The sequence below is a fragment of the Anguilla anguilla genome, chromosome 4, assembly GCF_013347855.1.
Source record: "Anguilla anguilla isolate fAngAng1 chromosome 4, fAngAng1.pri, whole genome shotgun sequence".
Classification (NCBI taxonomy): domain Eukaryota; kingdom Metazoa; phylum Chordata; class Actinopteri; order Anguilliformes; family Anguillidae; genus Anguilla; species Anguilla anguilla.
This window is the reverse complement of record NC_049204.1, coordinates 59061418-59084951: the sequence shown is the minus strand read 5'-3', so window position 1 is coordinate 59084951 and position 23534 is coordinate 59061418. Positions and strand designations below refer to the sequence as shown.

The window sequence follows — 23534 nt, the reverse complement described above, 5'->3', positions numbered from 1 at the left end:
TATTGAACTACCGCAGTCGCTTCACTGCGACACTTGCCACGTTCATTTAAAGTTTTTAGAACGGCAACATACATGGCAATGGCAACATGCTCGCTCTTCGAAGGATCGGTTCTATATTGTCACGTAATGTCCAACCGTGTTATCTATATGAGTCAGGCTTGCAGCAACCCCGCAATTGCCGTAAACAGTAGGCAGAACAACTCGTGTGTAAGTGGGTGTGATATTTATAGTGCTTCAGCCACGAGGGCGGTGCCGTGGTGTTTTTTGCACAACCGTTCTGTTATCATTGGCCCTACACGTGCCTATCTATGAAACAGGCGTGGCACAGCGCTGCAAATAACACGCATGCGTAGAAAGAAGACCGTTAGCTAGCTGTCAGAAAGGAGTACTGGATCGAGGTGTGAGACTGACGTTGAACCGAATCGAACTAGATCCACTCTATTAACGGGACTCTTCCACAGCAGCGTTGAAGCCACGTCGAAACCTATTTCGTTGATTTTTACCACTTCAGACGCGTAATCAGACGGAATAACATATCACTATAATAAAAGACACTGGTACCGGGCCGGGGTCTGGGCCAGTGTCTGTTGTTGTTCTGTGACCAGAACCGGACCACGCCGGTACCGAATTTTCCTGTGGCCGCAAAACGTATATTTCAGAACAGGTAAAGTAAACAATGAAAAAAAAATCATTCAATCTTTGCTTTGGTTAGCTAGCTCTGTAACTCGGTGCCTAGCTTGCTATAAATGATTGGCTGCTTGGCAAGTAACAGCAGCAGTAATGGCTAGTTTGCTAGCCAGCTAACGTTAGCGAGCAACAAGCGCTGCTACATACTGTGTTCCTTTATTGTCTCTTCTCAGTCGACGCAAACCTTGAAGTGTGGATGGTGGAGGCAACAGCTGGGTGACTGGACCTCGGAATCCTGCTTTGAATATTTCTGTCTGACTAACTTATCTAGCGAGTTAATTGGCTCTCCCGGTTCGCTTTCACCCATCCCCTGCATCCCTCTTGGGCTGTCACTATGGGTAACCGGGGGATGGAGGACTTGATCCCACTGGTGAATAGACTTCAAGATGCCTTCAGCACCATCGGCCAGAGCTGCAACCTTGACCTGCCACAGATCGCCGTAGTTGGTGGACAAAGCGCAGGAAAGAGTTCGGTTTTGGAGAACTTCGTTGGAAGGTATGAAGTGGTATATATATCTACTACGGGTAAAATATAGCTAGCTGCAATAGGTGGTGCACAAGTGAATGAGTAGACTAACGTCATCTAGCTAGATTGCAAGCTAATTAAAGCCACTGGATGTGAATGGCTCCCTGCCTAGCTAATTAAACTGCGTACGCAGGTAGTGTGTTGATAGGTGTAAAAATATAAATGAACCAGGAAAAATCTACTTCCCATTGTGCTTTGTAATAAAACTGAACTAACGTTAGTTAACGTTAGCTGGATACTGGTGAGTCTTGCGTTAACATTGCGTTAACAGCTATATTCTTTCCTCCGGCGCTCGTCAGGGATGCCGCGATAATCATCATTCCGCTTTGGCGAGCGAAGCATGCTGTGTTTGGGTCGGTTTTGGTGCTTTTGGTTCTCTTTTGAAACTACGGCCGCGATAACCACGCTCGCCTGAACAACACTTCAAAACAAACGCATTTAATTTTTTTGCGATTTGTTTGTATCCGGTCGCTCTTTAGTTTTCCACGTTAACATACCGAATTGAAGATGTAACGTCAGACGAAAATAGAGATTACTGAAGTAATTTTTCTTTAATATGCCTGATTTTCTGTATTTTAGCTAATGCACTGCTGAAAGTAGCGTTTTATGATGGTTGTTTTCAAATATCGATTGAGCACGTCATTGTGTATTCTTGTAAATTGTTCGTTCAGCCACAGTCAGCAGTTAATGTATTTTTTCCGCTCCTTGCCAAATCCACGTCCGAGAGTCTGTGAAGAATAGTAAGCGAGATTATTCAGTTTATTCTTGGTCACTGCAGGGAATGCCGTTGCGTATGGAATGATTTGGCCTTCGGGTGTTTTTGTGTTGCAAGTGTGTCACGGTCTCGGTGGGCTTCCCCAAAAAGGACACCTTGTGTTTTGAAAGCAGCAGTCATATTTTTTCTTTCGGCGCGAGTTCTTTATGAAGGCGGATTCACATCTTTTGAAATGGTTGCGTACCGCGCGAGGCATAAAATAACTACGAACATTCAGGGTGGAAAGCACTAAAGAGATTTCGAGTTCGTGTTATTTGAAAAAGTGTTTTATTACATGAAAAGCTGTGGAATTGGCATGCTCGTTGTACTCATTTGTGTAATGTTATTCTGTTATGGCAGTGTCTCTCCAGTATTGACAACGATCATCTCTTCAGGCAGGGACATTGAGGGGCTTGAATGGAGTGATCATTTTAGAGTGCTCTCATTGCCCCTCAAATGAATAGCCAGGAAAGAAAGTGTGACAGTGTGTACCAATGCAGTGATACAGTCTGTAATATTTTTGGGTGACCTGCCGCTGGTTTGTATGGAGTTGGAATACTGCCGAAGACTTCCTGGCTGTGATGGAAATGGCCCTGTGAGAGATGCCAGGGCCAGAGGTCTTATCTTGTGGACGCAGTTTGAGGTGTCAGCACAAAGGAGCTGTCGGCTAATGATGACCTTACAAGTTAAAGGTTAATGGTAGAGTACTGAAACAACCTCATAGGCACAGCTGTACATTTGAAAAGCTGCCTTAGATTTACCCATTTGTTGCTATGATACAGTGCATCTCATAAATAGGGCAAATGGAAGGAACCTTTTTATTGTTGGTTTTGCTTGAAAGACACAACGACAGTGTTTTGAAATTGATGAGAAAATTTTCATAAAATGCTTCTTCCTACCTCCAGAAGGGGAACTCAGAACAGTTGTGGTTTAGGTATGTTCATACACTCCCTTACATAGATGAGTATGTCCACAAAATATTAGTCACATCATGCTATGGTTCCCATTCCTCCTAGGTCAGGGCTTTTTACTCTCAAATGATTTCATTTTGTTGCAGCTCATATCATTATTCTCTTGTTGTTTTTTTAAAATAGAAAATATTCAAAAGGAATTCATACTGCTGATCATTCCCCTTGTATCTTTATTAATTTAAAGTAATATGCCAGTGTAAACATTTACTTTGCTTCCTTCCTTATTTCTTCTCATTTGGAACGCCCAATTGTATGTCAGTGCTCACTACTGGATCCTCCCTTATTGATTTTGGAGAGCACCGATGAGCAGGAGGTCACCTCCCAATCAAGCAATGCCAAGCGCCACTTCTTGTCACACGCAGCTTGCACGTTGGGCTCACACAGTGATGAGTCGGAGGAAGAAGCTGCCCTAAAAAGACTGGGGAGGGTCCCCAGAGAATGATGAGACTCGGGCTCCTGGCGCCCCGAACCCTCCCTGCCCACTAATTGTGCGTTGCCCTGCAGGGCTACAGGCCACAGTCAACAATAGCACAGTCAGGATTTGATCCTGGACCCTGTGGTCCATCCGTGCCCTAGAACAAGAATGCTGTCTTGACCGCCCAGCAGCTCCTTAAACGTGATGACAAAAGCATGAAGAAGTCTACAGGTAGGAATGTCACTGTAGGCCTAATGTACGAATGCAAAGAAGGTATTTAAGCAGAGCAGTTAAAATTCAGAGCATTCACAAGCTGTGCAGTTTTCCAATCACAGTTTCTCAGGCAAACACATATGTGGTGTGTTTCCGGCTATGAGATAAGCTATGATCTCTGCAGGTGGTTTGTCTCTGATCTCAGAATTTTGACAGTGGCTGCAGGGTTTGAATCATCTACAAACTTCAAAAGGAGATTATGGGATTTTAGACAGCATTGCAGGACCCTCTCTCTGAATGATAATACAGCCCCCGTAATACACTGTTATCTGATACTTGTTGTTTTTCCTGCAGAATAAAGTGGCTTGTGTCTTTGTGAAGTGACTCCACATATAGGAAAAGAAAACCAGGTTCAAAATATTTTCAAGGATGAGATTTGCAAGGCCAGGCAGTGTTCTTTGAGGGGATGCAAACAGACAAAATGAATACATTCTCAACAAAATGGGTGCAAATTGTGTGACCCACATTTAGAATTCAGGCCATGCTAATCATTCACTTTCAAGCACTGTGGAAAAAGGACTGGGCAGTTTGTCTTGCCACTTGTCTTGGCTGTTTCTTTAAAAAAAAAATCCTTTCCTTTATTGCTTTTCAGCTGCAGTAACTGTTCATAGTGGTCCTTTATTAACACAGCCATCAATCGTAGGATCATTTTAAGTAGGTATGCATTTCTGTTCATTTGATATTCAAATATTGGATGGCTTCCAAGCTCATATTCAAATAATCAAACCTTTGTTTTTTCGTAAGAGCTCTATGAAGTTCCAGTTCTATGTAAATCATAACATCAATCAAGACTAGTGCAAAGAGGCTTTCAGTTGCTTGCACATTCAGGGGGAAAAATGAATAAACTCAATTGTCTGCTACTTGATTTGTTTTTGCCTCCTTGATTGAGAGAATAGAACTGGATTCTTCATTTTTCCTTTAATAACCATTTGGCATCATGGTCCAATATTAAAATAGCTGAATACAATCTTGGTTTCAATTAGATCAGTGTTTGTGATTTCACTTGAGAAAACCATGTGTGTTTTTCTTTTTTAATTATTGGTGACTCTCGAGCTCAAGGCAGAAATAAGATCACGTAGTAAACAGGCGCTGCACCCAATGCTCTGTAACTTGTCATCTCAGATAAGGTGTCCTTGTGATAAGACAGAAATGTTCAGATTCCTGAAATGGGGAAAGCGACTGTGGAGTGATAAGATGATAGCGACAGTACTTGACTGCTGAGGCTGTGCTTACACGTAGTCCTGATGTTCTGAATGAGGGATGAGCTACTAGTGTTTTTATAAAAAGTAAGAGCCTATCGTCTGTCTTTTGGGCAGGTTTATTGACATCAGTTTTAAGGTAGATATGCACTGAACTGCTACTGCATGCCATTCTCAGCCTCCCGTCTCTCAGTAACTCCAGAAGCTGGCTTCTGGTAAAGAGCTGTTCTGCACTGACCCATGAACCATGGATTTTAAGGTGCAGGATACAGCTAGGCTATTCTTTTATCGATTCAGTGTTTTTTTGCTTAAAAAAAGGCTTAAACCAATAACGGCTCACCTCTGAGCCACCTGTCTTCAGAATCATTGGCAGATGACCAATCATCAGCCACTGTGGCCTTGAGATTTAAGATGGCAAGCAGGTCCGTTTCTCCAGATGGAAGGGAAGAGTTTGTCGGTGCAGCGGACGTGCCGAGATGGCAGCCCAGCCTTGGCTGAGAGAGTGCTGACTCACCGGCGTTTTTTCAGTAGCCGAATCGATGAGATTCTGGATCAAACGGTGACATCTTCCTCTGGCCTGCGGTGAAGGAACTGCAGCAAAGCACATCCTGAATTCGCTTCGCTGTGGCCTGAAAGCCGAAAAAAGGAACGACAACTGCGTAATATACCTCTGTCACTAGGCAACCAGCACAATGAGTAGCGATCTTCCCTGCAGCCCTGACGTAGCAGTGAGTGGAATGGAGTTTATGTGACAGCCACAGTGTGTGAGTCAGTTTGACTGACAGTCAGTGCAGGCTCAGTCATCATGCAGCCAATGAGTGGAGAGATTTTTTTAAAAATGTGTTCCAATTCCATGTTTATATTTTTCTCTTTGACCAACTTGACATTTGGTCAAGTATCACTACATAGCTCATGTTATTCAGTGCTCATCATCAGATCATTAGGTTGGTATAAAATACCACAGGAAAAGACTTGGTTGGAGGAAAAACAAATTTCCCACCCGTAAGTGTGTGCAACATATACGGGGATCTGCTTTGTGAAAACAGGTGTGTATCTTCATATGGTGTCTGTTTGCAGGTGTGTGTCTTCATATCAAGTCTGTTTACAGGTGTAGGTCTTCATTAGGAGTCTTTTTTACAGGTGTGCATCTTTATATGGTGTTTGCTTACAGGTATGGATGTTCATATGGTGTATGTTTACATGTGTGGATCTTCATATGGAGCCTGTTTGCAGGTGTGGGTCTTCACGTAGAGTCTGTTTGTCTGTAAGTTAGAGCTAGATATAGGTTTGTGAGACATCATAGCTGGTAGCTGGTAGGTGGTGACCAGCTAGAGCTATGTTTCTGAAACGACTCTTTTTTGAATGAGACATTAAACCAAGGTACTGACTTATTGTGGTCATTAAAGATCTCACAACACTTAGGCTAATGCAAAGAGCAGGGAGTTCCCCGGTGTCCTAGCTAAATTCTCAGCCTGGCTCTCAATCGTCCAAATTGTCCCCCAATTTAATTGGCAAAAATGTTTCTCCCACCTAAACTGATGTGTGGTGTGCATTTTTTCTTTTACTTACTTTTCTTCGTGTTGGCATTGATCTGTAACTGGCATTGAAATTGCAGCACAAAGCCTAAACTGTCATATGTGCATATTTTGTGCCACTGAATATACTTAAGATAAATCCCCCATTAATTAGACAAATGTTCTACATCTAAATCAAAACCTAACTTTACGCTGCATGCTTGTAATCAGTCTAGGTAAAGAACCTAAATCTATATTCTTCAGATTAGAGATTTAGCCTACTTAAAGTGAATTTACCATATTAAGCATCACTCATGATCTTCAGCAAACTAGTTGCCTCTCTTACAGGCAGACTAGCAAACCTCTGGTCCAGCATTAGCCAGACTGACCACGCTGGTCTATCGGCTGGCCTTAGCTAGTCCGCCACAAGTCAGCTTGACCTAGTTCATCGGTTTAACAAAGCATGTGTTCCAGCTGAAACCAGCTGAGGGGTGCTGCTGGACCTGACCGCTACGCCTGGTCCCGGACCTGGCCGTCTGTGTATTTTACACGGAAGGACTTTTATCTTTCGCCATCCTGACTGAAAGTGCTAACTGCTATTAGCCGTGTGGCGCTCACGCTGTCCAGGGGAAATGTATGGCCTACATACACAATTGGAAATAGGATGGCAAATGAGTGGTCAAGACAGGAAAACCTTGATCTTATTTTGGCAAAAAAAGCCCTGTTCACAATTGTCTGTTATGATTTGGGTCAGCCTGATCAAGCAGAGTGCCTTTGGAGTCACAGTCTATGTAGGGCAGTCCTTACCTGCTGGGTCCGCTGCTCATTGTGCTCATAAACTGGGTCTCCTCTCCTGGGGTTGCTCCTGCAGCCATGCCCAGGCTCCTTAATTAGTCTCCCTCTGCTTTCCTCCTTACCCCAAGATGGAGGGTGGAAAGACTGATTGGACAGGCATATTCCTTAGGCCTGCTCTCAGTCAGCCTCACACATAAAATGTCTTTTTGGTGTTTTACTTTCTTTTTTATATATTGATATTTTGTTATCAACTACAAAAATGCTATATTGACTATGAATAATTTAAAATCTATGAATAAAATATGACTGAAAACAAAGGCGGATCGTACGCATCGGTGAGCTGATGTGTAATTTTCCTCAGAGCAGGCCACCCTTCCTGTGTGGGTGGGAGATGCCGTAAGAGCTTTTATTACCCGCTATCAGAAATGAGTGAATTCATTACTGCAGGATCAGACAGTGTAAAAATAATCCACTTGTTCACTGACCAAATTTATTGTCATTTATAGAGATGTGTTACACCTGTGTCTCTTATTTAGGGAGTTTGCACAGGACACATTAGTACTGTTTTCAGTTTAACATATTGCATCACGGACAAGCTCTTGTGGTGAGTGAAGTGTGAACTTCCCTGTTTAACTTTAGGTGGAGTGCCAGACCAGTTCTGTCCGTGAAGGACTTGGGTCAATTAATTGAATACGTAAATAGGCTAACCCTCCCCATTGAACAGTGCATTGTGATCACTAGGCAAAGTAATTTATTTGTTGTTTTCTCCTCATGTGTATTACCCATGTTTTGGTGTCTGGGCAGTGAGACGTAGCTGCTCGGAGCTTTGAGACTTGACCTCCCATCAGAGTCACTGACTCCTTCATAACGAGCCCTTTGTCCGAGTGGCTGTCGGGATACAATGGGCCTTGAAGGGGCGGGGCTTGTTGTTGGCCTCTGAGCCACAGAGGACAGCAGGAAAAGTGCCAGAACTCTCTGCACACATTTGTGCAGTTTGTTACTCTCAAGTCCTCGACGAGGGCCCAGTCATGTTTTGAGATGGCATGGATGGATATTTTCGAAACTTGGAATGATGCTGTTATTTTGGAGTGCCACAGGCTGTACAAAACCCACAGTTTTAATGGAACCTGTTGTGTAATGTTGCTGTAATACCTGGCTGCACCAGCCACATTAAAATAAATTCTATTAGATGTCGTCATTGTTTTGCTCCCTGCTTTTCATTATTGATGTAGATATATTTTCACAATAATTGCAAATAGCAAAATTTTGTGTTATGATTTTCAAATGGTTGTTACTCTGTTTGAGTTGTCTATAGAGACAACTCAAACGTACAATGGCCGTAAGTAATCACAGATGACAGTGGGGAAAGTAGTGTTGCAGTTTATGGGGGCAGGCTAGGGTTGCGGGATCCTCCCCTGTACGCTGGCCTGACTTGGCTCAGTTTGGAGCTGTAGCTGCCCTGGCACAGTGCCCTTCCCTGGGGGAGGAGGGGGGGGGGGGGGTGGCAGCATGGGCGTTCCATGGGCATTCCACCGCCAGGGAACCCAGCTGTTCGCATGCGTGCCCCCGTGGGGATGGGAGGCAGGGTCTCAGTTTCCCACTGGGCACAGGCATGGCACCAGCAAGGAGGCCAGGCGGGGCACTTAACTCAGCCAATGAGCTCGGTCGCATTTAGGATGTTCCGTCTCGCTGCTTCTTTCCTCTTGTAGGGACTTCCTGCCCAGAGGATCGGGGATCGTCACACGAAGGCCTCTTGTGCTGCAGCTGATCAGCACAAACACAGGTACCTCAGCACCAGCGCCCGCCTCCACACCGCTCCCTGCCACACGCACGCCCGCTGCTGCGTGGTACTGCTCTGTGGAATATTCATGTGTACACAGTAATGCTGCATGGCATATTCACTTTTCTGCAGTTATTACAGATGACTTGAATTAAAGTTTCTGGAATCGCACGTGTGAATATGCTTCCACCAGGGGGCAGTGTCTCCAGTTTCATTGAAAAAAAGCAAAGTTCATTCACAACTATCACCTCCTGCCAGAAGGTATAGAGCAGGGTCATGCTCTGGGATATTAGCTGGGAGTTTCTTACAAGCTATTCCTCTGAATTCTAAACTGTCCGTTTGACCAAAGGCAGAATACGTGGGGTCTGTGGTCCCAGCTTTGATCTCTGGGCGATTGGGTAGACTGGAAGACCTGAGCAATGGAGTGATGAACAGAGGCTGTGGGCCACTAATGAAGCAGTGGGTCCCCCTGCTTCCGGCGCATTCCGTAAGAGGAGCGCATCGCTAGGGGGAGTGGGGGACGGCAACACAGACAGTATTTGGAAACTACGTGGCCATTTGTTCACTCTTCTTTCTCAGGCTCCCAGTGGAGTGGCATCTCTTTAATTAATTATCTCGAGTGCCTGTCTCGAGCAGGATTGAGTGCTTCCAAAATCGCGAGCCAGGAAATCGGCTCTCCTCCTTCGGCTGATGACGAAATGAGATCTTGCCACCAGTGGAGGAATGAAATGCCCTTGAAGACCGTGCAGCCCGCTTTCTCCCCCCATGTGTTAATTACCCGAGCTCCCAGAGTGGGTTTCATTACGCTCAATCATGCATTTAGGTCCTTCATACATATCAATTGCTCAACCGTGCATTTAGATCCTTCATACATATCTCAAAAAATGCATCAAATTTTTATTCTCCTTTAATGCAGCTGTTTATGTAACCGCCAGTACATTTTGTACCAACTGAAAACTGACCTTGAGTTATTCTCATATTGGTTTCTTATTCCCTAGATTTGATGTAAGTAGATTTTGGGCAGCTATCCTACTGTAGGCCTTTTGTCCTCTCCCAGTTCTTCCTTGCTTTGTCCTTGTGTTCTCTGATGAGAATTTCTTATGTTTTTGTTCCTGCTCTTACCCCGCCCGGCCCCTAACCCCCCCCCCCCCGGTGCCCCTCCCTCCCTCCCTCTCTGACTGCAGAGTATGCCGAGTTCCTGCACTGTAAGGGGAAGAAGTTCACAGACTTCGACGAGGTGCGCCAGGAGATCGAGGCGGAGACGGACCGCGTCACCGGGGCCAACAAGGGCATCTCGCCCGTGCCCATCAACCTGCGCGTGTACTCGCCGCACGGTACCGCCCCCTCCGCCCCTCCGCCCCCTGCCCCTCCACCCCTCCCCGTCCCCTCCGCCCCTCCGCCCCTGCCCGTCCCCTCACGCATTACGAATGAATGAATGAATTAATGAGTCATTGCATTTATATTGCACTTTTATGAATGCTCAAAGTGCTTTACAGTGATGAGTGGGAACTCCCCCACCCACCACCAATGTGTAGCACCCACTTGGGTGACGCTGCATGCCACAGCCTAATGCCCCCATTCCCCCCGGCCCTGACGCCCCCCCCCCCCCTCGGCCCTGACGCGTGTGCCCATCTGACCCCGCAGTGCTCAACCTCACCCTCATCGACCTGCCGGGCATCACCAAGGTGCCGGTGGGGGACCAGCCGGCCGACATCGAGTACCAGATCAGAGACATGATCATGCAGTTCGTCTGCAGGGAGAACTGCCTCATCCTGGCCGTCACCCCCGCCAACACCGACCTGGCCAACTCCGACGCCCTCAAACTGGCCAAAGACGTGGACCCTCAGGGTGAGAGCGCGTGGGGGCTGTAGTTTTTGAGAGAAGGGAATTTTCCATCACCGTTCGACTCTTTCTGTAGTTTAACACAGGGAGTGCGTTCAGCTTCACTGTTCCAGTAGGTTCTTTAATGGGACGCTCAAGCGATGCAGAATTAGAAATCTCAGATGCCAGGAGGGAAGGTGCCTGTGCCGTGGGGTGCTTGTCATAGGGCATCACACTTCGTGCCTGAATAGCCGTGGCAGCGGTGCAGAGGCAGAGAATGAGCGGGAGTTTAAAAGCCGCGCGGTGATTTCATTAGCGAGCTGGCACGGACTCAGCGCTGCCATTTCCTGCTCTCAGGAGGTTTTTAATCTTTCTAAAGTAGCACTTCAGAGCCCGGCTACGTTAGGAAAATGCACGTAATGGCGGTGCTGAGGAGGAGGAGTGATTATTCGGGTCTTTGGTGGGCTGCTGTTTGAGTGGGTGATTGAGAGGAGGGGTTGGGGGAGGATGGGGGGCGTGGAGGTGGGGGGGGGGGGGGGGGCGGCTTATGCACGACCACTCTCAGGATGATGTCACAGTGGGAGTCTCCTTATGTCCACCGCTGTGATGATTGTGCCCTCCCCCTCCTCCCAGGCCAGCGCACCATTGGCGTGATCACCAAGCTGGATCTGATGGACGAGGGCACGGACGCCCGCGAAGTGCTGGAGAACAAGCTGCTGCCCTTGCGCAGAGGTACGGCGTGCCACTCTGTGCCACCCTTACAGCGATACACGCCACCTCGCCATAGAGGAAGCACATAGGCTGTGCCACCCTTACAGCAATACACGCCACCTCGCCATAGAGGAAGCACATAGGCTGTGCCACCCTTACAGCGATACACGCCACCTCGCCATAGAGGAAGCACATAGGCTGTGCCACCCTTACAGCGATACACGCCACCTCGCCATAGAGGAAGCACATAGACTGTGCCACCCTGTACAGCTGCAGCACATACATTAACCCTAATTAGTATTTCCATAGTGGTCCCTATGAGATATAGCGCCATTGTCAGAGTAGTACCAGGAGATGTGTAAACACCATGTAGCTCTGCTCCGGCTGAGGCGGGGGCCCTGCAGTGCAGTGGACTGGTGTTTTGTTGCACGGGAGTTGGACACCTTCCAGGTGGTAGCGGCTCCGGGCTAGCGGATATCCTGGATATCCCGCTGCCAGGTGCAGGAGGCTTCGCGCTGCTCCTCGCAGGCTAAATGCATTCGACATGGATTCGGGGCTCATATTATTTTGGGGTCTGGCGACATAGCTGCTGGACACCCGGGTGATGTACAGTGTTGTTTTAAAAAAAATCTGAATAGGGTGCTCTTTCATGGAAAGGAAGCTACACTGCTTAAAAAGCGAAGCAAAGTTTATACTGGAGTTCATTTGATTGATATCTGCTTCATAGACCCACAAACCCTTGCATTTTCAGTATGTCATGAGCTGTTAAACAGGGAACACTGTGAAATAGTGAAATCATACTCATTAGTTTTTTTTGTCACAGCGTGGGATTAAGTTAATTTAAAAGAGAATTTGGTTCATTAACAAATAAATGACATCTGAATGGAACTCTGCATGATAAATTTAATATTTATATATTTTTGTCTCCATGCTTGTGAGATTTTCTTTGCCATAGTATTCCTGCCTGATTGGAACACTATATATACTGAACACTATATAACAGGCTATACCAACAAAATGCGAGTCAACTTTGAATCACTGCTGAGTTCTGCATTGGCTGACATGATACTGAACTTTATTCATTCATTGTTTGATCAGTATTTCAAAATCATCTTAAGTTTGGCAATTATTAACAAACAGCTTACTATTAAAAAACGAATTTGCCTTAATATGCTTAGTAATAGGTTAACACAGCTGGCTTGCTATTTTACTACAGGGGTGACATGATAGTTAACTAGGTACGCATGTTCACTACAAGACAACTGCTACATCTGCTTGTTCCATGGCTGAACGTAGCTTTTAAATAGATGACTGAAGCGGTCATAGCTGAGTGGTGAATATATCTTGAAGCAAGTGACCAAATCATATAATAAAGATATACGCACATTTCACCTAATAATATGTCATGGAGCCTAGCTGATATGAAAAGGGCTCATGCTGGAAAACACACATGCTATAAAATGGGGGCGCCACGAACCCCACTATTCATCACGTTCATGTTTAATAAATCCCATAAAGTTCTCTCCAAGGCCCGTGTGTCACACTGAGCGTGCTCCCTCCCGGCCCGCTCTCTCCGCTCAGGGTACATCGGGGTGGTGAACCGCAGCCAGAAGGACATCGACGGGAGGAAGGACATCAAGGCCGCGCTGGCGGCCGAGAGGAAGTTCTTCCTGTCGCACCCCTCCTACAGGCACATGGCCGACAGCATGGGCACGCCGCACCTGCAGAAAGTCCTGAATCAGGTGGGAGAGGGGGAGGCGGAGCCAGGCTCACAGCCGTGGGTTGATACAGGAAGGATTGGCAGGTTACTGAAATGACAGGTTGCACGCGACTGTATCCATAATATGGGAAATATATTCTTTTGTTAGAGGTACTACATGAATGGTGAATGGGGAATTGTCACAGACTGGATATTTTCAGTGCATTTTAATCGTATGCCTGCGATCTCTCTATTGCTGGATATTGGAGGTCCACTGAATCACGTGGACTGCAGAAGAGCTCCTTCTCCTTTTGTAATGCTGCTTGTGTGTTTCCACAGCAACTCACAAACCACATCCGGGACACCCTCCCTGCATTCCGCAGCAAGCTGCAGACGCAGCTGCTCTCCCTGGAAAAGGAGGCCGAGGAGTACCGCCACTTCCGCCCGGATGACCCCGCCCGCAAGACCAAGGCCCTGCTGCAGTGAGCGTCTGCCTGCCTGTCTGCCTGTCTGCCTGTCTGCCTGTCTGTCTGTCTGTCTGTCTGTCTGTCTGTCTGCCTGCCTTTCTGCCTGTCTGTCTGTCTGCCTGCCTGTCTGTCTGTCTGTATGTATGCCTGCCTGTGTCAGTCTGTCTGCCTGTCTGTCTGTCTGTCTGTCTGTCTGTCTGTCTGTCTGTCTGTCTGTGTCTGTCTGCCTTTCTGCCTGCCTGTGTCTGCCTGTCTGTCTGTATGCATGCCTGCCTGTGTCAGCCTGTCTGCCTGTCTGTCTGTCTGCCTGTCTGTCTGTGTCAGTCTGCCTGTCTGTGTCAGTCTGTCTGTCTGTCCCCCCCGTGCTCTCAGGAGCAACATGTTGGATGGTTTCTGAGCATGCCCGGTGGGGGCGTCCCCTCTGAGTTCATTAAGGATTGCGACCCCGCGTCTCCCCGCAGGATGGTGCAGCAGTTCTCGGTGGACTTCGAGAAGAGGATCGAGGGTTCCGGCGACCAGGTGGACACGGTGGAGCTCTCTGGCGGAGCCAAGATCAACCGCATCTTCCACGAGCGCTTCCCCTTCGAGCTGGTCAAGGTGGGCGAGAGATCCCCGCCCGCTTCCTGCTTTCCTGCGCCCACTCCGTCTCCTCTTCTGACCTCTGACCTCTGTGCTCAGGCTGTGGGGGAAGAAGGCCTTTGGCAGGATGCTGTTATGTACAGCGCTCCACGCCATTCTTTGTTTAGGCCTCTGAAGGATGCTTATAATGTGAAAGCATGGGCAGCGAGTCTTGCAGAAAAGCCTCTGGCACACTGAAGCTGTTGCTCAGGCCGCCGTGTGCGTCTGTAGCTGGGTTTCCGCTGACCTGCCTCCTCAGCTGGGGGTTCAGCTGTACCTGAGGCAAGCTGGAGGCACGGCAGTGGCAGGCTTGGGCCAGCTGTAAGCTGGATAACCCCTGCGCATGAGTGTAGTCTGGCCGCAGGCCCAGGTGAGTCGAGCAGAAGAACCCTGTGTAAATACCACGGCCAGAAATGTTTCCTTTGCGCATTCCTAATTAGGTAACACCTTCTTCACACTTCTCGCATGCAGTTTATGCAAAAAAAAGAATGTTTTTCCTCCTCAGTTGTGTGCCAGAACTGCATATAATTAGCATACTTGCCAATATTTGTAATTACATTGAAATTAGGTTCTGGAGTCTGCAGCACTTGAGATAAATGTATGTGGCTCCCTTGGCTGAGATGCAGTCAGTTGATATTCTTTGATTGTTCACACTGGAATAGTGGACATGCAGAGCCAGGCTCCGCCCCTCCTGGCCACCCTCTAACCACGCCTCTCCGCCCCTCAGATGGAGTTTGACGAGAAGGAGCTACGTCGGGAGATCAGCTACGCCATCAAGAACATCCACGGCATCAGGTGAGCGTCCGAGCGAAGAGCCACGCCCTTTCAATCCCTCCCTCTCCTCCTCGGGCTCCACTCTCCCTCCCTCGCCCCCTCGACCTGGCGGTCCTCCGAAGCTCTCTCACTCTTTCAACCCTGCTTTTCTCTTTCCCTCCTTTCTGCTACCCCTACTGCGTCCCGCTCTTTCCTTCCTCCCCCTCCTCCTCCTCCTCTTTTCCCCCGGTCCAGGACAGGCCTGTTCACGCCCGACATGGCGTTCGAGGCCATTGTGAAGAAGCAGATAGTGAAGCTGAAGGAGCCGTGCATCAAGTGCGTGGACATGGTCATCCAGGAGCTCATCAACACGGTGCGCCAGTGCACCACCAAGGTACCGCCCTGCCGCCCTGCAGTGAGAGGGACTGGGGGCCCTTCACAGGGAGCTGTCTGCTCCATAGCTGTCCTTTCTCTCCAGTCCCTTGGTCTTGGGTAAAGGAGGTAACAGTTCTGACCGCCTAGGGTTTGGATCGCACTGTCGGCATTACCAAAACCTAACCTGCCATTTTTGAAAGAAGAGCAGTGCTTTATTATGTGGAGCTAAGCTACTGTTGTTGTTATTATTCCGTTTAGTCACTGACATAAGCATATATTTTGCTGTAAAACATGAGTTCCATGAGAAGGCCGGTTGTGCTGTTGTGTGTGGTGTGGTGTGCTAGCCTCTGTCGCTATGTGAGAGCTGCGCTGTATCATTGCAGCTGGCGAACTTTCCAAGGCTACGGGAGGAGACGGAGAGAATCGTGACCACACACATCCGGGACCGGGAGAGCCGGGCCAAAGACCAGGTTATGCACCCGCAGACATGCACGCGTGTGCTAGCGGTACGCTAAGCGAGGCAGGGAAGCATACAGACAGTGATGCGTTTGAGCTAGCACTTACTGGCTCACCCTGGCAAATATAGATCGCATGCGTTTAAGAATATAACGTTATTTTTAAAATAAAAGTTGGAGTTTGAAGTTTTGAGTTGAATCCTGTACTCAATATGCTCCTCAGCGTACATAGCACAATTCCCTGAGGGAATGTAGTTAATTTTATTTGTTTGCCGGCTAGTTATGTTGATAGTAGATATGTAGTAGTTAGTAGTAGTTGTGCGCTAAACAAATTAATTGCCATTGTTCAGAATTCATCATGAAAAAACTTTTTTCAAAGTTTTTATGTGGAAATGTGCACCATGATTTATGATTGCTTGCCGAGTGCCTGCATTTACAGCACGCGCCATAATGTCTGAGACAAAGACATATTTTTTATTGATTTGGCTGTCTACTCCACAATTTTACATTTGCAATCAAACATAGGCCAAACCTTAGGCTAACCGAAACCAACTGTTTGGAACATCATTAAGAAGAGAACCCGGTGAGCTCAAATCACAAAGCTGCTCTGTTCCTGTCTTTCAAAAATGTATTTAAAAATGTTAGTCAATTTCTGATGGAATTTAAAAATCAATATAATCTGCTTGTTTTTTTTTTAGCTGTCAGCGTGTGGTGAACTAGCTTTGTGTTCTTAATTAGGAAAATCCATATGTCTGCATGCTCTGGTGTGAACTTCATTTGGCAGTAGAGAAGAAAGACTCACTGGCAGCGGAGAAAGGCACAGATGTTCTGGGAATACTCAATATTCAGTTTCTCTGCAGCCTGTTTTTTTCTGGCTTGGGAAGTGGTCTCAATTTAATACGCACCAATCAAATGGAGAGCCCTTCACCGATGGCCAAGTCTCTGAAAATGGCAGGCTCAATTTTCGCCTTCTTCTAATAATCCTAATGGCGTGTGTCATTTCCTGTGCTGAGAGGGGACAGGCTCAATCATGATACCCCTGAGTGCCCTTCATCCAGTGAACACCCACGCTGCACCCACAGGTTCACGTTCATTCTGATTAAGCGAGAGGGTAAAATGAACTGTAAGTGTCTGTGGCTTGTGTCCAACATGTTATTATCGATACTTGCCCATTGATCAGCGTGCACCTTGTCAGTTTTTTGCGTTATGACCTTATAACCAAAGTGTTAGACAGCCCTTAATGGTGAAGTGGTTAATCATTGACAGCCCTGTTTAGTATGTACTCACTCAGTATGCACGTGCGGGAGCGCAGTACAGACAGTGCGGCTCTCCTGCTGTATCTGTTGGTTTCTCTCTTTTCGCAGGTTTTGTTGGTAATTGACGTACAGCTCTCCTACATCAATACGAACCACGAAGACTTTATTGGTTTTGCGAAGTGAGTGTCCAAGCCATACGTGTTCAATAGCTAGCTGTCAATGCGGTGTTGTGTACACCACCCACCTTTAGCGTCACTTCAGATTCGCTTTCTTTTCAGTTGGTCTTGCAGTGAAAATATCAGTTAATGTGTGTTTTCTGCACGCCTGACTTGAATCTAAGCGAAACCTGTCCATCTCCCACAGCGCTCAACAGAGAAGCAGTCAGATGAGCAAGAAGCGCTCTGCAGGAAACCAGGTGAGTTCACCCTTAGTGCGAGTCTGAACTGAATCCGTCAGGAACCTGAGTGAAGCTGTCAGGGGTTGGAGGGGTCGAGGGTCAGGGGTCAGGGGGGGTGGGATGTGGTCAGAAGCTCGGCTGTCCGTGTTTGTCTGCTTTTATTTCATTTTGTGCTTGTGCTTTCTGTATTTGGTGGATGCACACGCTTGATTATGTGATGATCTTTTGCGTTTTGTTTTTTTGTTTTGTTTCAGTTTGTTGGTTTTGCTTCTGTTGACATTAACAGCAGCCCTTTTTCTGTTGTTGTTTGTCTGTTTCTTTCTTCACTTTGTCTCTCCGCCTCTTTTTTTTTTTTTTGGTAAACCCTCGCTCTGCTTGTCCCTGTGCTTAACCCGCCCCTCACCTGGAATGTGCCCCGTGCATCTCTGTCAAACTGCCCCGTGCTGCCCTCGACACCCCCTCCCTGCTTGTCCCCCTGTTGCCCCTCTCTGAGCAGCCCTGCCACACTGCCTGTCCTGCTGGGGGGGTCTGGTGAGTAATCCTGGTTTGGGGTTCAGGGTTAGTGGTGAACTCGGGGCTGGGCCGGGCCGGCGTGGATCTCTGACGCAGGGCTGGACGACATGGCCACAATTATCACCGTCATTTCTCCAGGATGTTGATTTTGACACTATCGCTGCAGAACTGTTCATTTTGACAAGTTCACGATTTTATTAGTTATTATTCCGGTTTTTGTTAAATTATCATTACAGGTTTTTGTAATCGTTTGGCATTTGATATTTTCCATAAACGTAGTGTTGAATATTTGACATTTAAATTTTTGTCTTGTATCATAAGAACAAGGCAGATGCACATGCTTGATTTATAAATTTTATTGTTATACAAGATATTACATGCACAAGGTTTCAGCAGAGTTATTTAGACCAACAGTGAACCCCTATTTTTTTTTTGCTCCAGTCTCATGAATTAGGTGTTATAAACTTTTATACCTCCCAGAAAACATAGTATTAAAACACATTCATAATGCAGCCCATATTGTTACTGGCTGAAGTCATATATTGTAATATTAATATTTAAAGGCCATATCGCCCACCCCTGCTGTGATATATTTACAACGACGTGTCCACTAGAGTATTGAGGATGAATCATTGCTCAATAAGTGTGGCTGTATTACTGTGTGTGGTGAGAGAAACTGAGGCTTCTGTAGTGAGTGTTGCTACAAATTGTTGCTCCTTGTTTATTAGTTTAAAAAAAAATGCAAAGTGTGAAATGCAGTGGTTTGTGTGGACACCTGATGATTTTTTGTCCCGATCTGACCCAGACGTGTTTTGTCTTGCCCCTCGAAGGCTGCAATCGAAGGTGCTGATTTTATTCGCAGAGTAGTCTTGTTTAACCGCGGTGTCAGACGGCTCACACAGTCACAGTGGGCCTGGTGGAGGTGTGACCCCCCCTCCATGGTGACCCCCCCCCCCTTTACCGCGACCCCGCGGCAGGGCCAGGGGTTCGACCCGCGTGCGTCCGTCTTAACGGCCTGTTTTACTCTCTCCCTTTCTCTGCTGATGTTCCAGGGCGCGGCGCCTCCACCCTCCAGCCAAATTGTACGAGCCCAGTTTGTGTAAGCCTTACTGCTGCTTTCCATTATAACTCTCTGTGTGGGGGGGGGGGGCGGGTGGGGGGGGGGGCTGTCTGGGACACTAACACTGTCACCACCTTCACTTTACTCCTATCCTCACCACGCCGTGTGAAGGCGCACCCAACACGGGAGCCGCAGTGGATTCTGACTGCCGCACTCTCCACCTGGATGACTCCGATGTGTAAATGCCTCACATTCCGATGGGCTTTTTGTGATCACTGCTTCACGTGAGCAAATGTATATCAAACATATGCTCGTGTAAAATTATGAGAGGAACCAGAACTAGCCTACTAAAGTCTTGCGGCAATGTGTAATTTGAGTCTCTCTCTCTCAGATGCCTATTGTGTCTTATCGGCGATTACAATTGTGTGAAACCAAATAGGCAATTGCGTGATGCCGAATCTGTTTTCGATTGCTTTGTTTGGAGTCTGATTCGCCGAACGAAAGGAAACACTGTGTCAGATAAAACCCGAGGCTGATCCGCGTGGCATTCAGGTGGCTGTGTCAGTTTTAATCCAGGTGCGCTCTCTGATGTCACTGATGTCACCGAGCCGAGCGTGAGTCTCTCCGGCTCCTGTTAACCTCACTCTAACCCACGCCCCGCCGCAGCTGCGCTTGTTCTGGCCTGCGGCGCCGCCGCGCTTCGGCGAGGTGCTCGGCCTGCGCCCTGTTAGCGGGCCCGGGTCGCCAGACCGGGCCCACAGGTGTGACTGTGATTAAAGGGGCGGCGGTAAGGCCGCCTGTGTGTGGTGAGGAGGGGACAACATGGCGCTCAAGCTGCTGACCCAGGCCGGGCACAAACCCAGCTGTGTGTTCACTGACTAATCAACCTGGAGGTCACGGGGTCCTGAGCGATGCTCGGGGGCGGGGGGCGGGTGGGGTGGGGTTATGTGGGGTGGATGTGGGGGGCACTCAACACACCCAGCCCCTCCACCGTGCCTGTGTGTCGGGTGTACCTGAAAGCTGCTTTTCCTCAAGCCCCCGTTCTCACTGTGCAGCATTACCCAGGGTACCCAGGGTCGGTAGGGCACGGTTCTGCTCACAGTTGGCACCGCGCCTGTGTGAAGTGCAGCTCTAGGCTGGCGTGTGGCATGGGTTCCTGGCGGCGTCGCTGTCTCAGTCACGACCTGGCGGGTGGCGGGGTGGGGGGGGTGCGGTGGGTGCGGGGACGTCTGTGCCCCCCCCCCCCCCGCTCAGTGTGCAGTGAGTCATCGGTGCGCCAGGATCCGCTGTGTGTTTGTGTGAGGCAGGATGTTTGGGTCACCTCTACCCCGTCCCTGTGTCATTCCAGCCCTCCGCTTCCTCCCGCCCCCCTCCGCCCCTCTCCGCCCCCGTCTCCGCTCTCATCCCCCACCCGCGTGTCTTTTTTAGTCATTGTTCCTTCGTTTCCTTCCACTGTCCCCTTTACCTCTTCCTGCCTGTCCTCACTGACAGCTCTGTCTTTCCCCCTCTCTGGCTGTGTGACTCTCACTCCCTCTCTCTTTCTCTCTTTCTCCCCACTCTGGCTGTGTGACTCTCACTCCCTCTCTCTTTCTCCCCACTCTGGCTGTGTGACTCTCGCTCCCTCTCTCTTTCTCTCTTTCTCCCCACTCTGGCTGTGTGACTCTCACTCCCTCTCTCTTTCTCCCCACTCTGGCTGTGTGACTCTCACTCCCTCTCTCTTTCTCTCTTTCTCCCCACTCTGGCTGTGTGACTCTCACTCCCTCTATTTCTCTCTTTCTCCCCACTCTGGCTGTGTGACTCTCATTCCCTCTATTTCTCTCTTTCTCCCCACTCTGGTTGTGTGACTCACTCCCTCTATTTATCTCTTTCTCCCCACTCTGGTTGTGTGACTCTCACTCCCTCTATTTCTCTCTTTCTCCCCACTCTGGCTGTGTGACTCACTCCCTCTATTTCTCTCTTTCTCCCCACTCTGGCTGTGTGACTCACTCCCTCTATTTATCTCTTTCTCCCCACTCTGGCTGTGTGACTCACTCCCTCTATTTCTCTCTTTCTCCCCACTCTGGCTGTGTGACTCTCACTCCCTCTATTTATCTCTTTCTCCCCACTCTGGCTGTGTGACTCACTCCCTCTATTTATCTCTTTCTGCCCACTCTGGTTGTGTGACTGTGACTCTCTCTCTATTTCTATCTTTCTCCCCCCACTCCAGCTGTGTGACTGTGACTCTCTCTCTATTTCTATCTTTCTCCCCCTACTCCAGCTGTGTGATTGTGACTCGCACTTCCTCTTTATTTCTTCCCACTCAAGCTGTGTGACTGTGAATCTCACTCCCTCTCTCTTTCTCTCTTTCTCCCAACATGGAATGTATGTGTATGTGTGTATGGGTGGACAGTATTGAACACAAGTATAAAGTTAAGGGACTTGGAACGTTCAGAATATTTGAATGATTTTATGCATTTTATGATTATCTTTGTCCTCCTGTGTGAAGAATGGACATGGAGTGGAAGGATCCAGATTATGAATCCATGTTCATCAGAATCAAGCTTAAGAAGAATAATCCACTAATTAACAGTTGCTGTTGTTGTTATTATTTTAGGATTCTTTTGTGTATTACAGGTTGTGTGTTTTATGATGATCTTTCTTTTTTGTCTTGGCAGCACACGTCTTCACATCTTCACTTATAAACTCCTAATTAAAGGCTCTTTACAGTTACCTTGAATCTGCCGGAGCAGCGTCCTGAAGCCTTGACCCCCCCTGTTTTAGCCCCACCCCCTCAACTCTGACCCCTGACCTTTGAACCTCCTCGCAGGTTATACGTAAGGGCTGGCTGACCATCAGCAACATCGGCATCATGAAGGGCGGGGCCAAGGATTACTGGTTTGTGCTGACGGCGGAGAGCCTGTCCTGGTTCAGAGACGACGAGGTGAGGGTCCGAGCCGGGGTCCGGCGCTCTGCTCATTCACGTCCTTCACCGTCTCACCACTTGAGCCATCTCTGTTCATTTCAGTGTCTGTCATATTAATTTCACAGTCGTTATGTTACACCTGCTTTTACACTGCAAAAAACAAGTGTAAAGAAAAGTTTGAATTGTACATTTTGCTTTGGATTGTGGATTTTGCAACCGCCTGACGCGTTTGGGAAGGGGCGAGATTCGGGAGGCCGTCCAAAGCGCCGCATTTATTTGTCGCGATCACAACTACGCATTCCTCCTGTGGAGAAAAAAAACACTGTTCACCACTCTTCTGAGAAACATGGAAGTTTATTGAGTATATAGGGAGTTGGGGGTGTACACGTCTCTGGCGTTGATGGGGGGGGGAGCTGGAGCAGGGGGGGTGGGGTACGGGGGTGGCCGTAGGAGAGTGTTGCGTGGTGGGGCTGACACTCTTCCCCCAGCACTGCCGATCCAGCTGTGGGACCGCGCGTTCTAACATCTGTACGAAACACAGCACACAGAATGAAATGCGACAGGTGGAGAGCCGTCGGCCGGACGGCTCAGGGGCGGGGTCCGTGGGCGGGGTCCGTGGGGGGCGGGGCCACGTCTTGGGTGGGCGGGGCCGCGTCTTGGGCCTGTTCCCAGTTCGTCTGGCGGGCTGCCGTCTGTCTGCCTGTCTGTGCCTGCTGTACAGGTGCAGGAAGTTCTGCACAGCAAGTGTAGACAGGCAGACACACGACAACTCCCGTGGCCCGTGGCGGTGGCGCGGTCACATGGTCCTCCGCGGGGCGGGGCCGCGCGCTCAGGAGGCGGGAGAAACGCGCACGTGGCGGAGGCCGCGGCCACACGACGCGCGCTAGCCGACGCACACGCGCTGAGAGCACACACACACACACGCACACACACACACAGAACACGAGCGCTCCATGTCTTTACTACAGTCCTCAGCGTGCTTTGGGGCTGACCCTCTCACACACATGGGCCCGAACTGCATTCCTGTACATCACAGTGGGACGTTTGAATGGGACGTTTATTACGGGGGCGGGGGGGGAGGGGGGGGATTCTAGAGCATCAGGAGCCACGCACAGGCTCACTCAGTCATCTCCGTCAGTCACAGAAGTGTCAGCTGTGTCAGTACCCCCTTCTCTCTCTCTCTCTCTCTCTCTCTCTCTCTCTCTCTCGTTAATGAGGCTGGGTTAGGGAGGACAGTTGGAAGGCTGACCAGTCACAGTCGGGGTCAAGTGCGTTCAGACGAATTTTTTTTTTTTTCTTCCTCGGAAATTTTCCTTCGGTTTGGATACTAGACCGGAGGTGCTACTGAAACGTTTTAAAAGCCACTTGACGCGCCCGCGAGTAATCCCAGCGATTCAGAGACGCATAACGCTGCTCCTGCTGTACGCCCCTGTGCGGGGTCTCTTGTGGGGCCACATGCTCTCTGTGCTAAAGAGGACCACTAAACCTTACACTGAGTCCTACTGCTTAGCACCTGGGGGTCTTCAAATTTGTAACCCCCCCCCTCCACCCCCCTCCTTTTCTAACTCTGGGAGTCTCATATATCAACTGCTGC

The 23534-nt window shown here is 48.6% G+C and overlaps 1 protein-coding gene across 1 annotated transcript in view; it reads left to right on the top strand.

Moving 5' to 3' along the window:
* Positions 1–338: 338 nt before the first annotated feature.
* Positions 339–23534, top strand: part of dnm3a (dynamin 3a) — a 38163-nt gene continuing 14967 nt past the window's right edge. Inside the window, 16 exon segments of the mRNA XM_035415003.1 lie at positions 339–664; positions 861–1182; positions 8843–8916; positions 10098–10247; positions 10558–10761; positions 11368–11466; positions 13027–13187; positions 13484–13626; positions 14073–14208; positions 14957–15024; positions 15238–15376; positions 15741–15827; positions 17177–17247; positions 17432–17483; positions 19031–19060; positions 21845–21958. Of these exon segments, the coding sequence (XP_035270894.1) occupies positions 1022–1182; positions 8843–8916; positions 10098–10247; positions 10558–10761; positions 11368–11466; positions 13027–13187; positions 13484–13626; positions 14073–14208; positions 14957–15024; positions 15238–15376; positions 15741–15827; positions 17177–17247; positions 17432–17483; positions 19031–19060; positions 21845–21958 (1689 nt within the window). The 5' untranslated portion in view covers positions 339–664; positions 861–1021.